Genomic DNA, 17,071 nt, shown 5'->3' on the forward strand with positions numbered 1-17,071 from the left:
GTTTGACTTTTGCCGAAAAAATATCGCCACGTTTCACGCGCCGATGATGCCTGGCCTTCGTTTTCCTCGGTCGACGGCACATCAAATGGAATTTATATCTGCGTCTGAGCAACGCGGTCGCGTTATCGTTATTTACACGTACGCTTTTCCTTCACGGTTTTCTCGATTGGCCGTGGAACGTTCTTCGCCTCGAGTTCGTTCGAATGGCTGAATATGCAAGAGACACAAGGTGATTCTCTTATTGCCTAAACCTGCCGCGTTCTTTGACTCGTCTTCTAACTGATCGTGTTTCTCTCGAGTGTTAAAAACTTTCGCTTTCTACACAGCATCCAAGATAGGACATGAACGGTTGGAAAAATTCAGACAATCGAGTTGAGATCGTATCTGTGCTGGATTTTCGTGCCATTAAACCCTAACGGTCAAAAGATTCCGCCGTTGCATTTGCAAACATAAATTGCCGACCATAAGCTAGTACTTACGCACAGGACAACCGTGAAGTTGACACGTGCGTGTTAACACAGCAGCTGCTATTTAATGCAAATTGTACGCTTTCCACCGTTTCCATTTTCAAAGTAATTTGTCACTAGGTCGCGGTATTACGCGCGTTTTATAGCGTAAAACGCTAAGGAAAGTAAAATTCGTTAGACTTTTTCGATGAATGTAACGCGTAAGTATTGGAATACTTGTGGCCGGCGGTGTATAAATAATTTCATCTTCGTTTTTATCTGTTTACGATCGCTGTGGTTTAGCCAATTTTCCGTCGTCTTCGAGAACACCGCGAAACAAAGTATCGATCGTTAAGGGTCAATTAATGGAAGTTAATAGAAGAGAAATTAGCATTCTACCGTCGCTATCGTTCTTCTTTCGAGTAACTCGACGAGAGTTAACTAGCAAGAAGATCATCCTGCATTTTCGTCCCACGCTAGGACACTCTGCTTGCTTTCGCAGGCGCTTGCGATGCTATTTTCTTCGCCTTTTTCCCTCTGTCTTTTTATCGTGTCTGTGAAAGGCTGGCAATTTGCATGCAAATAAGCAGCAAGGGGTCTGGGGAACGGTTACAAATCCGTCGCGATCGAGTTACCGTTTACTCGGGTCATCAAAGGGAGGCACGAGTTTGCGAAAACGATTGTGCTTTGAACAGAGTCGATCGTGATTTCGCGTTGCTGCCAACCGAAGTTAGAGCCAATGACCCTGCTGTTCTTTCCTGCCTTGTCCTTTTACATCCAGCAGAGCTTTGCAAGTTACGCAATCGCTAGGAACTCGTTTTTCTACTTCGATCCACCCCCGACCCAACTAATTGAACGTCGTTTCGTCTTCGACTCTTGCTGCTGCCTCTCGTTCGAACCGACGAATCCAGAGCCAGGGGATTCGCTTTAATTATTTCACGAATCGTTAAAGCGCTTTCAGGGACATCGACGATTACGTGTAGCCTCTTATCCAGCGGATTCGCGAATTTTCGACGTACATTGGACAAGAATGGAACGCGAGGAGTGTTGCTTTGACGTGGAATTATCAAGCTGTTGGAAAAGTTCGTAGCGTAGTTGATATATCTCGTTCTGATCTGGACTATTTCGAGAAGATACACAAAAATATACGTATTCGTATATATCGTTTTAATTCGTATCCTCCTGGTTTAGTAATTTTCTAGTTTCGAACGATCATTCTGTATCCTTCAACGAATCTACGACAATCGTAACATAACGTGTCCGACTTTGCTTCACGACTCGATTCGAAGCTCTAATGTCAAATATAGACCACGTCGACCAGAGTTGCGATTTTGAGTGGTTGGCTAAGCGTAGGACGTGGTTTATGTTTCGAATTATTACGGAATAGTTCGGTTTAATTAAACTCATCGCGTCATTACCTGCGACCTGAATCGCACGAGGAGCAAACGCGCCACGAGTTTTCTCAAATTCTGCTTAAAACGAATATTTCAGAAAATCACCGGGTAATATATTTTACGTGGAAACATGGTCGGTTAACGAGCGGAAATTTGAGCAAAGTATTGCCGAATATCTTGCTAAATATCTCATCATTCAGATGACATTTAATATATCAAAAGTACAGCCAACATGTCGCCAACATACTTTGCATATTTTCCATCCACATTTGCGTATTTCACGCGTGCGCAGATCCACGTAAATATTCGCCCAGCCTGCGTAAATATTTCCGGTTTATGCCAACGATACCTTCAAATTTCTTCAAAACCTCGCCCTTAAACTCTTCCAACAGTTCCATCTTTCTGCGTCAGAATTATCTGTTTGGAGGAAATGTTTCGGCGCGTAGAAAATAGCAGCGATGCTTCGCGCTCGTTTCCGAAAGGCCGCAAAGTTAAAGTACACGCCTAGGGTAGTCGATCTAATTGTTACTATGGGTGAAAGCACGGCGAACAGTCGGCTTGGCCGAGAAACGCGGCAATGGGAGGCGAAGCGAGGCGAGACGAGACGAGACGAACGCGGCCCGACTCCATAACGCGAACAAAGGAAAATTTAATCCGCGCGCCGAGGGAAACTATTTCGAAATTGCGTTTAGTTGGCACGCGATATACGTATATCCCGATGAGGATGGTTCCACTTGCGTCTGGTTCGTACCTCACGCGTGCTACGCGCGGCACCGCGAGGAAAAACGAGGTCGCAAAATACCCCTCAGGAATTCCGATTATCGCAAGCCTTTTCGGCCGCGTTTCGTTCCCTCGTTGAAAGTTCCGTGTCGTGCGATAGGAAGGAAACACGACTTAAACCGCTGCTTTGAACCTCGAGTACGCAGGGAAAGAAGATTTCAGCTCTTCCCTTCAGATTCCATTTATCGACGTTCGATTCTGTTTTATATTTCATGGAAATTTCTCTGCGTTATCGGTGATTGTGAAAATATCGTTTGGTAACGTTTTACAGGCATTGCACGAAGTAATAGAAACACCTCTTATATTTTATATTATATATGTCGGAGATGAAAGGACATCGGGGCCTTTCTTTTGGAATTTTTGGGAAGACCCTCAATTCTTTAGTTTAGACTTTTTATTATAGCTGTACTTAAATAATAAAACTTAGAAGTAGTTGTTTATGATTTAGTCCGATTATGTTTGCCCGAGATTTATGACAGTAGGCGTGCGCTCGAAGTGATACAACTGGTCGCTAAACGTAACCACGGTCACGGGATGGACGTTTTTATCTAACAGAAATATGGTGTAGCTGTATAGCTCTCTTTAAAAATATAGTTGATCCGAGAAATACAAAGAGGTACAGAGTATATAAGTGCAGTTCCACTTGGACTGACAGAGTTAGTTGAGTTCTATTTGTACTGTGGACAAGTAAGTTGAGTTACACTTGAATTGTGGACAAGTAAGTTCAGTTCGACTTAGTCTTTGGAAGAAAACGCATTTGCTATCCCGTTGACCGTGGATTCGTTATTGAACCTAAGATCATTGTCATTAGCATCTCGAATATCTAATCGCCACTAATTATATTTGTACCAGTAAATATTATTCATATTATATAACAACAATGGCCAATCCAAATGAGATCCAGATTCGTTACACGACCCTAACAGCAATGAGAACTGGACATGTGCAGGGTGGTTGGTAACTGGTGGTACAAGCGGAAAGGGAGTGATTCTACGTGAAAAAAGAAGTCGAAAATATAGAATAAAAATTTTTCGTTTGAGGGGTTTTGTTTTCGAGGAAATCGACTTTGAATTTTCGCTCGGTACGCGTGCACTTTATCACGTCTCGTTATAACGGATCTCACTGTAGATCGTTGTCTCGATGGATATTATCGCAGTTTAAGTTTGTTTTTGCCGTAACGGAAAATTAGGAATACATAATGAAATAATATGAAGTAATCATAAAATTTATTATTACAAAAATTGCTGAAAATTGCACATACTTCTGCTCTTCTAATTAAATTTCTATGAATACTTTCTAAATCGATTTTCTCGAAAACAAAGCCTCAAACAAAAAATTTTTATTCTATATTTTCGACTTCTTTTTTCGCGTAGAATCACCCCCTTTCCGCTTGTACCACCAGTTACCAATCACCCTGTATATACGACGTATAAGGGGTGTTTCCATTATTTTGTTCAAACCCCGTACGTAGTATCGACACGTTGACTGCGGCACGAATATAATGACAGACAGAAGGAAGTTTACGAAATAAGAAACACGAGAAGACGCTGTAATTTTACGAAGCGGACCTATGGATTTACTAAGAGCAACGAATAAATGTAATATGACTGTTATCGACGCTATAAACAATTTCTAATACAACGTTACTGAAATCCATAGGGTGAGACAACTTTCTGTTATCCGCTACTCGTATACTTTGTTGTGGGAGTGATGATAGATCAAAGTACACTATATCGTAATACCGAATTTTTGCAAAATATTCTACTTTTTTCTGACAATGCCGTCAAATCGTTGTTCGATATCCTAAATGCAGAAATTTATCATAGCTTGATCGTTCGCGAAAATTTGATAAAACGTAGACCCTCGATAGCTACTGTCGCAGTCAACGTTTTAATTTATGTTTTTTCCCTGAAGGAGACCAAAGCGCAATAAAGTACAAAACACGACAAAATTAACGTTTTATCGAATAATTCCACTTGCGTTTCAGTCTGCCTGAATAGAGGACACGCAATGTGGGTCGCGAAACGTGGAGCAAGGACAAACACAAGCTTGCGTTCTCGCAACAGGTCGCGGATCGTTGGAAATCGAAGGGAAAATTCGATCGCGAGCGCACGAACAAGGATCGAGGATCGGTAAGCCGCAACGTATCGCGGCATCCTCGAGGCGTAAACTCTTAAGCGAACGAGTCGCCCAACTTTTGCTTCATCCGACTTTCGTCGATAACTCGCCGCGGGATATCCGGGCTTTGGCTACTCTCGTTTTTCTCCGTGTATCCCGCGTTCCAATGCACGTCGTGGCATACACGTCGCGAATAGTAACGGTAATCTTCTCTCTTTCCTCGTCTCGCGCTTTTGGTTTACTCGCGTGGTCGCTATCGGAGATCGTTCGATGGAAAAGTCAATAGGTACGTCGGCACACACCGACGTCGACCCTGTGCATCGGACTGGAACGAAAGTCGCGCTCGTTTCTCTCTTAATGGAACTCCGCCCGATGCGGTGGCTTTATATAAACGCAAACTCGTACCTTTTCGCTAGCAGCCGCGGCTCGTTTTTCCGTTGCACATTCGCAGAGATCCGAACGATGGCTGAACTTTAGTCGCCGATCGATACGCTGATCGATCGGACTCTTCGGGCGAGATTTTCTACGGGCGTCAGACGTTTACGTCCGATGCTTACGGTTAGAGCGAATTCGTGTTCCGACAGATCGTCGTTCCATCAAGCACGTACACGAAGGAATTAAATACGTAGACAGCGAATGTTCCTGCGAATGTATTTTAAAAAGTGGACCGATAAACGGAACACTGTTTTGTAACATTTGTAATTATAAATTGCAAAGAGTATCGTACTTCCGATATTTCGTATGTTTTCCTATGTTATACACGCTATGTGTACCGTGTACGTTTGCACGAAATTAAATCTCCGAAAAATGTATAAAAATCCGCGGTCTACCTGCACGCACATAACGCACAATCTTACTTCATCGTTCTAAAAAATGTAGTAACCGAGGAAAATTTGGGTCACGGACGTGCACGTTGACGTGGCGGTCAACGCGTTAAACACTCACACGTCGGACGCTTATCCGTAGAAAATCCAACCTTTCGACCCTCGTTTCCCGTGTCCCGATAGCTCGATCGGTCACGAGAACACACTCTCTGCCTCTCGCCGCTTTCGTGTCCCTGGCTCGCGACTAAGCACTGTGCGAGGTGTTCTTCGGTGATTCGTTCGCGGAGCAGAGAGAAACGATTCTGTGCGAGAATGCCGAAAGTCGATAAGAGGTAAAAAGGGGATCGTGAGAAGAAAGATAGCAAGAAGAGGAAATCGTGCGAGAGACACAGCCTCGTGGACAAGTCTGGATTTAGAAGGGAAGTTTGCCTGGATCCTGGGGCCTGATTCGGACAGCTCGAACCGAAGATGTCGATCGATCGCTCAGCGGTCCTCCTTGTTCCTGGCGAAGAGGCAACCGTGTTCAGCCCACCGAGAGAAACTGTCCTCTAGAAAATGGCGGGGAAGGGTGAACCGAAAGAGGGCGGCGAAAGGGACGTTAAAAATGGGAAATCGAGCGTAATAATTTCCACGGGGTGTAACGGCGTAACGCCGAGGACACGTTGCGACGCATGTTGGTCGAACGGCTGGAGGACGAAGAAAGCGCAGAGTCGAGGACAAGGAGCGAAAAGAGAAAAACTCGAGGCGGGCCAACCCGACGTGTACCTCGTTCGATTGTTTCACTTCCTGACTCTTCTTTTACACCGGTTCCTCGCATCCTCGTACGGTAAATCTTTCGTCGGCGGTCGCTCTTCTTCGGTGTTTCCGCGCGAACAACTTTCGCGTTAACGCGACGAGGAAACACCGCAATTGATTCCTCCGACGATAGGAACGAGAAGCACTGAAGTTTTGACGTTTTAAATTTAGGTTAGAATCGCCGCGCGATACCGTCTGCCTCGATTACCATTTAAATTACTGTTCGTTTAAACCGCTCCGCCGAGTTTCATATACTTTCCGCGTTACGCTAAGGAAATACAGATTCGCGTTCGAAACACTCCGTAGCAAGTTTGCGCGCTTCCACGACCGTTTCTTGCGAATACAATCTTCTCGATGTTATTTTAATAAGAAGACGGTAGTCTCTGTGGATTCATCGTGAAACGAACGTCGCGCGAGTATACAGGGTATTCCAAAAAGTTGCGGTTGAATTTCGAGAGCACGTAGCATTTGTGAAAACAGGCAAAAAGGTCTTAAGAAACATGGATATGAATCGTAACCGGTTTCGAAGTTGCAAGGTGTATTTTCAATTGTAAAATTCACGACGTTTCGAATAAAACGGTAGTTTCTGGAAAAGTTGCGCGTTGCCGAGCTCGCGCTAGAATGCTAGAACAGCGGTGTAGGCGCGGTGGTAGTCCGCTTTGCAATTAGTCCACGCCTGTCGTTAACGAGGCTAAGGAATGGTAGGAAAAAGCACGGACGAGCGAGTCACGGTTTTACAGTTACGTTTTCCGTCTAGCGGTGCACTCGAAAATTTCGTGTCTCGTTTCGCACAAAGCGGAGCAGAGAGAAAGAAACAAGGCGCGGATGGGGCGAGAGACGACCAGGGGAGGTGAAAAAGCGGACAGAAACAGAGACCGTGGCTTTTAGCGATTTTATGACATTTTTCAAAGGCGCCGTTGTTTTTGCCGCGGCCGGAAAATCGCGTAACACGTGACCTCCCATCGAGTTCTCTTTTTCCGCTCTCTTTACGTCACTTTTCCCTTTCTCGCGGCCTCCACTGTTTTGCAAGGACCAACGCGTAATATACGCTTTAACACTCTCGTACGGTTTTGTACGAGTTTCGTTTGCACGGAAAAGTCAAAACGTCCGTGGAATTCAAAGATTTGGAGACTGAACGTTGATTTGGCCACGCGTTCGGTCCGTCGAACCGCGACGAATCCAATGTTCCATGGTCCCGGATCGACCACGGATGAAGCTTACGCGAGAACGCGACCGCGAGAAACCGACGATGCGTGGAACCAGAACGAGCCGGCCCCCACGCCTCTTCGAGCATCGCGGATTTAATCCACACAATGCGAGCCGGCTTCGTGAAACGCCGCGTTCGAGGGTACCTGCTCGAAAATCCGCCAGGAAAATCAAACTCCCAACAGCTGTCCTCCCCCTGGCTCCCGTCGTTTCTTCTCTCTCCCCCTTTCCCCCCTTTTTTCCTTTTCGGTCGCATAATTTTAATTGCGGCGAACCGCGATTCGACGAGCGCCTTCCATGCAAATTAGGAAAGAGGTCGATGGCGCGTCGTGATTCGTTCTTTTCACTGGACCGGCTGAATCGAGCCACCTAACCCTTTTGTTAGCGCACAGCTAACGAGCTCCGGCATAGAATTTCGAACGCGGCTCGAGTATCGTTGACGTATCAGCCGTCGTTCGATTTTTCCAATTTTCCCATATACTCCTCATCGATAATCGGTGGCGGCGAATCGCGCCATCGCTCGACCAAATTTACTTACCGCGATCGCTCGAAACAACGAGGATTAAACGTGGAAAGTTTAGTCTTTCGGATGGCGAACTCGTGAACAAAGGCGGAGTGAAAAAGGCAACGCAGCGTGACTGTTGCCTTATCCAGCCCCGAGATGAGTGAATTCGCTGGAGAAACAAACGAAAGCTGGATACAAAGGTGGATACGAAACGCCCTGAAGCAAACTCCGAGCTAGTAGCATTCGAATACCAAATATTAAATGCTGGTCATAAAGAACATAGGCGAGAGGAGTTTGCTTTCGACAACGAACAGGTGTCTAGAGATTGCGTTACCTGTCTAAAATATTCTTGCTATTCGGAACGTCTCCTTTTTCGTCGGAGCCTGGCTAAGCTCCGATACGGATCAGCGATCTTTCATCGCGCGTAGATGCAACGGGTACCGTAGTAAACGACACGTAAAAAGATAGAGAATTTACAATTAAAGCGTCATGGTAGGACGCAAATTGTCTATCGTCTATGGTCTCCTGCGCGAGAGAACAACGCTCCGATGGCCTGATCGATAATTTCCCTATTTTTGCATAGAACCTATGAAACAAAACTGTTTCGTATAAAGTTGCGCTACAACACGCTACTAGCCGTCGAAGTACAGAAACCAAATTACATGAAATTGGCAATTCGCATTAACTCGTCTCTTCCTAAGGAGAGGAACAGCCGTGCCATCGGATCTAGAAAGCAAAGTCGTTTCACGCGACCGCGTTGTCACTGATTCTAGCTAAGGTTTGACTTGCCTGATGGAAATTAATCGCTGTCTGCGACGCCGAGGAGCGCTGCAAAGTCAGGTCGTGCGCGCGTAATTTAATTTAGCCGCGACGGCTGGATCGTAACGCGAAACGATTCGTTCAAATACGCGAGAATCTCGCGTGGTCTAACGCTGCCAGAAGCTTCGCATCGATTAGCAAACTAGGCTCGCTCCCTGCTGCATTTGCCTCTTCAGTCGTGTTCAGCTTTATTCCTCGATGAATCTTCTTGAAATTTCTCTTCCTTGAAACATACCGTAGACGATGTTCTTGCATTCCACGCACCTACGTTTTTTCTTCTTTTCTTTTTGTTTTTTTTTTTTTTTTTATAGCGAAACTTTTTTTAACGATAGGAGGGGGCGGTATCGATAGGGTGTCGAGGCGAACCGTCTAACACGGTTCGGAAACCAGGAACGAAAACACCGTCCGGTGGAGCAAACGCTATGCTATACACATAAAAATTACCTTTAAATGACCAAGATCATTCACGAATTTTTCATTGACGAATATCTCGACATTGAGCTTCAACGATGCTATGTACGCGTTAATCGGATTGAAAGCGTCGCCAGTGTTTTCGTCGACTTTCGATTTTGTCAACGTTGTGCATTCACCGTCGACTATATTCTTCTTACAAACGACGCAGTCTCTGATAAAAAATATGTTTAAGAAATTATCACGAGACGAAGCGTTACGGAAGAAGCAAAAATAAAACACTGTCGTATTATTCGAGTGCTGACTAACGACGACGCTAGCGTTGATAATTTGCACACCGTTGACGAAACTCAATGTCGATTACGATTTTGTCGATAGCTTCAACTTGTCGGTCAGTGCACATGGTTTACGAAGTTTGATGCAGGCGAAATACCGTCGATAAAAAAACGTTGTCGATCGACAAGACGATCGGTGGTCGTTTCAAGGTAATTCCGTAATCATTCGTTCGTAAGTAAAGTGCGAGACGCGTTAAGATAGGATTTCCTATAAGCGTCCATCGTGTCTAATGCAAATGTAACAGTTGAAAATTATTTAGAAGCACAGTAGAAGCTCGTTTCTCAACAGGGGAACGCGTTAGTTCGGATAACCGAGCAATTCTAGCGATAAAGTTTGAGAAAAGACACCTCGTCTGACTAGTTCGAACGATACAAGTTGATATTCGGGAATTGTGGCGAAGCAGTGGTTTCGGTATCCTGTTCAACTATTTCTTCTTCGACATTGGGAATTTAGTTTGCAACATAAATGATCGCGTACAGTCGTTGTAAGAATGTGCATACGATTAAAATTATATTCGGCCGAATAACAAAGTGCGACTTTAAAAACGCTATTTTTTAAATTTACTCTAGAATTTATCCTATTATTCATCTTCTGGCAACGAACGAATGAATTCACAAAATTTACTTGTTTCTTGAGAATCGAATAATGAAGATATCTAATAACATAATCGATCGTTTAGCTTGTGAGAGGGTCGTACGTGAAGCTGAGCGTCAACTCGTTCGTGCAAACGAAATTCTACTGTACGTTACGCTTCTGTCTGCCATATTCTTCTTCGTTGTATTATAATACAAGTATGTTACACCGATAGGAAATCTGTCTGCGTGTAAATATTGCGTTCGACCGAAAGACGCGTAAATGCGTCCGACGCTAATAAGAAATCCCAGCTTTAGACAGACGCCGAGATCGACGCAGTCGCACACAAGCGTGTGACGTGTGATGTGTGACATGTGGTGTGTGGTGTGTGACGTGTGGTGGCGTACCCAGGTGAACGCAGAGGCTCGTGGTGGTTTCTCGATGCTCGTCCGGTTCACGATCAACAGACCGTGACGAAAGAGAGGGTGGTCGTCTTCGGCGAGGCATAGGCGTGAATCGATTGGGAATATCTCGATTGTCAAATGCGCAGAGGATCGGTGTGTGGGTTGGATGACTTGTGTCGTGCGGCGCAGAAGCTCAATCCGAAGCACAGCATTAATAGCGCCACCGAGCCTACCAGCAGGTGGCTCGACCATGACACGGAACACTTTCCTGAAACAGATGCGATACGTCTGTCAGCGGAATCGCGTGTACCACGAACTTCTCACCTGTCATATCGATCTGTGACTCGAAATCGTGCAGCATCTCGTCGTTATCGGATTCACGATTTCTGCTAAATTATTCCATCGATCATCGTCCGTACGATTTTCGTGCGCGCTGCCATCCACTACACGAACGTCGTACGCTGTGTTTCTTCTTTCGGACAGATTCAAAGCTTCCTTGAACGAGGCTGAGCAAAATTTGGAAAGCAATTCGCTACGAAATTTGTCGGTAAAATAACAGAAATTGTTCGCCACGAACTGGTCTTTTTAACGTGGAGTCGATGCTCTCCGAGAAATTGCTTGGTCGACCGGATGATTTCGTCGTGCTCAATCGTCCCCTATTTCTTCTCTTTTTCCAGAATCGAAGTTCTCTTAAACAAGAGTGAGCAAATTTGAAAGGAGAAACGATTTGCTTGTTCGGAAAGAAGAACAAGCCGAGTCTGATGGTTTTTCGAGCGGCGTACAATCGACGAGTTAACCAGCGCAGAAATTTTCTCGGCGAGCGTCGATCGCAGGTAGCTTAAATCAAGAGAAAATCAAGAGTTACTCGTTGTAGACGTGGCTCGTAGTTTCGCGAGGTTACAGACGCCATAAGTCTGCGGCAGCTTACGTAAGCTGGTCCAGGAATGGCTGCGGGTCAGCGCCGCGCCGACTCGCCACCTAAATGTGCAAACTTCCAAGAACCTCGTTACATTTGTAAGAGTAATAATCCCGAGATGTAGCGCAGTGTGACGTTGCTCTTTCTATACCTCGTTACAGGTAGAATCGCGCTTAACGACACCGCTCTAACGTTCGCAGCCGCGTTTTCAACAATGGAGCTTGTTGCTGGAAATCGAGTCGAGATTGGCGACGTCGATCGACGACGAGTCGAAGAGCGCGAGATTCCTTGGAAAAAAGTTTGACGTCGGTACTCACCGAGATTGTATACATTGGCGCTCTTCCCGCAGGACTCCTGTACCTCCCGATTGTCCCATCCTATAGGATACATCACCAGGCCGCCGCATATCATCACTGCTGTAACGAGAAAATGGTACAAGATGCATGATAATAAGTTAATCCTTGCCACTAAACGATTTAGCGTGTGGAAAGTGTGGGAAATTAATTCGGTGAAGTTACAGATTCGATCGATCAGTACCGAGCTATCAGGCAACCATATTCCACTAAATTTTAGTGCCCGCACACTAATTTACCGAATTACTCGCCACTCGACCAAATTACTCGACGTGTCTGTGCGAGGCTTCGCTGGATTCGCCGGATCTTCAATTTTAATTTAACTCTTAATTACAGGCCATTTGTCTGCCAGAGGAAGGAATGAGAGATTCCGAAGTAGTATCATACAGTGCATTATTGGGTTCGACCCTTTAACGCACAGATGTTTCTACATTTACCAAAAATCCACGATTAATGGATGGAAATTAATGTTGTTTTGCGGTAGCAGAAACCGAGTGAGAGTCCTGGCAGTAGCGGATCAGCTAAATGAATTATTAAATTTATACATATTAAAACGTTGGACGCCCGCTATAAATCGAGCATCCCACGAGGTGAAAATTCGTAGTCGCTACAGGTCATCGAATAACGGCATACTTGAATGGACGGTAACAATTATGTTTTCTTTCTCCTAATACAAACACAGTTAACATTGTTTTACAAACAATTGTTAAATTGAAACCGTTGCAATTACTAGTACTGCAAACAGCCATTGTCGGTTAATGTAGTATAAACGTGTATTATTTCTATCGTAATTACGCATATCGTTTCTTAAATAATCGAAACATCGATATATCAAATCTTGGGAAACTTTTAATTATTGTGTCGATAAAATGGTAGCTCTGTTGTTAATAGGCGAATAGGTGAAATTCGTAATTTACATGAAAAAACAATTAGACCGATACGGTACGTTTCTTATATTTTATATTTTCACCATCGCTGGTTGTACACTCGACCATTAACTAACCGGAAACTAGCCAGGTACTCATATTTTCATATCGACGGCAAATTTTCCAACTCAATTTTCTCCGAAACGAAGCGTCGCATGACAGATTTTCTACGTATTTTCGATTCGCCTTTTCACCACTGGAATACTCCGCGTATTTATTAATCGTTTATTTCTTTTTAACAAAATGTATTTCGGTCAGAAAATTTCATATGAAACCGAACTATCGTGACTCTATTCATCATAACTAACCGCGTTTACGTATAACGAAATATTACGACTGTATCAAGTTAACGGGGTGATCGTATCGATTGAAAAGTTTGAAATAACGTTTGAAAGGTTCAGGATGATAAAATAGGTCTGAAAGCGGCGGTAAAAATTAATAAACCGCATTTTCGATGTTAATTCGAACAAATATAAATTTCACGATTCTCGAATAGACTGTCAACCCGATATCCACTCAAGAGTTGAACCCGGTACTTTTTCGTACTCGGTGGGTACATCAGCTGGTAGATGGTTGGAATTTCAGGTATCCTCAGCATCCCTGCTTTCTGTTACCGCGAAATCGAGCCGGTAATTCGAGCCTCGTTTCGGTTTACGTGATTCGAGTAAATAGAGCCTGCGATCCGCGGTCAACCACGCGATTCTCTTTTAATCTCTTTCCTTCCCTGTTCCCTGCCCTTTGACCTCGCCGTGGCTGCGTTCTCGTTTCGTCGCGAGCGAGACGACCAAGCTGACGGTATTTCGAACGGCCGGCCAATCGTCCTCGGTATCGACGGACTTTTCCCCGAGAGGAACGATAAAATTGCAAATTTAGGCAGCAACGCGGGCGAAATTTACAATTCGATAGCGAGAGAACGTTGGAAATCGATGGAGATTAAAATCGGATATGGCTGCCGGCGAGCTAATAAATAATATTACTATTCGTGCGTATTACGGTTTTCCACGAGTTTGTTAATAATAACAAGCGAGGTCGGTGATACGCGATGGAAAGGCGTTTTAAAGTCAACGAGACGAGAGTAGCGTACGATGCACGGCGCATGACGCATGCTGCGCGACCAACGAGAAAATGAAACGTGTCAACGTTCCAAAGAAGAATGATATTCGAGTAATATCCGTTTTCTTTGTGGACAGTTCGTTGTCTAGATGTTTCCTGGTGAAACGTCGTGTTTTCCCGTTGCCTCGCAGACAGTAGACGTTCCTCTATTAACTTTTTTTTTTCTACGTGCTGTCGTTCTATCTCTCTCGAACACGTTTTCGCCTTGTCATTCTCTTCTTATTCATCGAATAGCTGTTACGACCGATGATTAATCCGCAAGGATGGCTGGACGATCTAGAAATGTTGACGATGTGCATCGATCGAAACTATACGTTCGAGATACACGAAATGAAGTTGAAACGCGTTTGATTAAGAATTAGCCCGATTAATCGTCAAATTTTCGAAAAAATCCCCTTCCCACTTATTTCGTCATATAACAGGAAAAACTTGCTGCCTATTTTCCACCCCTATACATAACCGACAATTAGACGAATAAGCGTGCACCTACACGACGACTTTCCAAGCACGATTTTCTCGAAAATGAAGCCTCCGACGCAACTGTGTTATTCTTGATTTTCATCTTATTTTAAGCTATAGAATTTCCCGGACACGGCTTGTACCACGAATTTAGTTGTATAAACCGTAGCAGCACACGGTACGCTTCCGCATGAATTTTAAACCTTACCAGACATTATGAGATCTATTATAACGTTGAACGCGATTCATCTAGCTTCAAAGTTTGTGAAACTGAAAGATAGACATCTCTGCGTATCCGAGGTAAAACTCGCCACAAAATCTACCGTAAATCCGCGAATCAATTTACCGGTAAGGAGTAGTACGGAGCGCGGGTCCGTCGGAGATGCTGGCACAAAACCTATTGTGCAGTCTATTACGCAAGCTATTCTGCAAGCCTGTGTCGAACTTATTACGAAACTTGTTACGAATCGTGTTACCAAGCTCATTGTCGAGAAACGACGCGAGACGCCGTGCGTTATCACGAACCCAACGCGAGATGATTGTCTGGCTAATGTTAATTACAGGCTACGTTCGCCTGCGGATGTCGAGCGGAGTTCGCCCTGCGTCAATCCGCTCGATCAGATTTTTCTCGCGATACCGCGCACCACGATCGCGGTTATTGTTTTCAGTTTTTCGCTGGACGGTGGCAGACCGCGAAGCGGGGAGTACAAGAAAAAAGAGTGGGACATAGCCTGATAAAGAGAAAGGGAGAGAAGAAACGAAAGATGAGGAAAGTAAATTTGCACCGTGGTGAATCACCTAAAGAGGATTGCACCATATGTTATAAAAGCTTCGCCTTACGTTTATTACCGATCGATGGGACGCAACGGAGCTCGCCACTGTTCTTGTTAAGGACACGTACCGGATGTACGATGGAGGTCGAGGACAATGCTGCTCTTGAGAAGAATCGTAGCAATGTCTGCTTCGCATTGTAGTCAGCGCTAGATTCATCGTTTCTTGCAACTGTCTTCAAGGGTCGGATATACAGCGATATACCGAGCCCCATTTATAAGCATTAGAACGATTTTATACAAGATGCGATAGTTGGACTGTTGAGGTTATTCGATGTATAAAGAGAGAAACGCGTGGATAAATTGTAAGGTAGAAAATATATTTTAACGCGTTGACTGCCACGACACCCATATTTGGGTGTCGCTTATTTGACTACTTGGGATCTACTACTTTGACTACTTAAGGATCGTCGTAGGTATTTGAAAAGTTATTCCATAATAATAAAACTGTTGAATTGTTGTAAAAGTAATACGAAAATGGTTTATTAAAATGTTATTTAGAACGTAAAACTTTAAAGCATTCTATACATAACTGAGGTTGGTTGGGACAATTTGGACAATAAGTTGTTGTTTTCTTCGAATTCTTTTGTGCCTTTGTTCGGTTCATTCGATGTCTTTTATTTGCATAACATAGTTTTGCATGCGCATCTAATGCTTCTTCCGGGATCATTTTTCCGAACGGCGATATTATGCTGACTCCGTCGAAGACAAGGATTTTTTGTATTTTCAGACAAGCCTAATAATTTTACAACTAATAATTGTCCAAATGTTCTAATATTTATATTCTTCCTTGTTGCAATTTTGTAAACCGTGTTGAATGCCAAGTTTCCTGTACCATTTGATTCCTTTTCTAATTGTAGTTGCATAAAAGGCCATTTGGTCGGAATAATCTATACCACACTTTCCTTCATTATATTCAATAAAAGCTAATGGTTTTAATGTTGCAAACAAACGAAACGAAAGATCATTCTTGAGACCACCACATGAGCGACTCACATTACTAAAATAGCGATGGGAGCACCTAGCAGAGAACGTTTGGTACTGCTGCACGCGTGGCCTGACGGAGATTTCTTTGAAAACACGCGTGGCAGTCAACGTGTTATTACAGAAGTGTAAGTACAAGTAGGAATGTAATTTGAGCTGGTCCAGATCCGCACGCTAGCAGTGTTACCCTATAACTGAAAACCCCGAAGCCAACGTCGCCTGTCTACTGTTTATGGTCTGCCTTCGTCTTTTGTCTATACGCTGTCGATGGCTTCAGTGCTTGAGAAAACTAAAAAGACCAGATGTAGAGTTTTCTTAGAAATGGTGAGCACTTCAACATGGACCAAATTATCGAAGAAACCTTTTAACCCTTTCGCTTCGAGTGCCGCTTATAGGCGGCGACCACGTGACGAATGCCGGGTTCGGCACACCATAGTATCAGGCATACACCAGTATCATCTGTAGTCAATAATACATTTTGTCGTTATCGGCAGAACATTTCCTGTTGATTTTATCGATATATTGGATTAATCACTTCTTAAATTTACTCATTGTGATAAGAAACATCAAAACGTTCCACGCAATATATTTCAAACATCCAAACGATCGTATAGTGTTTCGTGCTAAAAAGTCTGTTAAATCAATTGACAGTGAAACGATATCTCATATACGGTTCTTACAAGAATTATTGTTATAACCCTTAGAGTGCTGAATACTCGCGACCTATGCGGACCGTATGGACGGCGCGCGTCTAGCGCTGACGATCGCTGTGAACGGAATACTTTTTCGTTAGACTGAACTCTGTTGATTGACTATTCGAAGCGCAAATCGTAATAAGTTATAGTAATTCTTTTGCACGAGATTAAATGATTGAAGAGC

At 44.0% G+C, this 17,071-nt stretch overlaps 1 protein-coding gene across 4 annotated transcripts in view; it reads right to left on the reverse strand.

Annotated features, from left to right (window-relative positions):
• Window positions 1-4,537: 4,537 nt before the first annotated feature.
• The window catches only part of LOC100650585 (LHFPL tetraspan subfamily member 6 protein), a 30,699-nt gene continuing 18,165 nt past the window's right edge, over window positions 4,538-17,071 (reverse strand). The window contains exons 4-5 of one of the 4 annotated variants that reach the window (XM_012318987.3): window positions 11,845-11,940; window positions 4,538-10,879 (exon numbers count right to left, since the gene is read on the reverse strand). In XM_012318987.3, the coding sequence (XP_012174377.1) occupies window positions 10,746-10,879; window positions 11,845-11,940 (230 nt within the window). In that variant the 3' untranslated portion in view covers window positions 4,538-10,745. Of the gene's footprint in view, window positions 10,880-10,921; window positions 11,118-11,844; window positions 11,944-17,071 lie in introns of those variants that run through there. The other 3 variants (XM_003402596.4, XM_048414497.1, XM_048414496.1) reach the window with 3 other exon arrangements.

Source organism: Bombus terrestris, chromosome 2 (assembly GCF_910591885.1).
Source record: "Bombus terrestris chromosome 2, iyBomTerr1.2, whole genome shotgun sequence".
Classification (NCBI taxonomy): domain Eukaryota; kingdom Metazoa; phylum Arthropoda; class Insecta; order Hymenoptera; family Apidae; genus Bombus; species Bombus terrestris.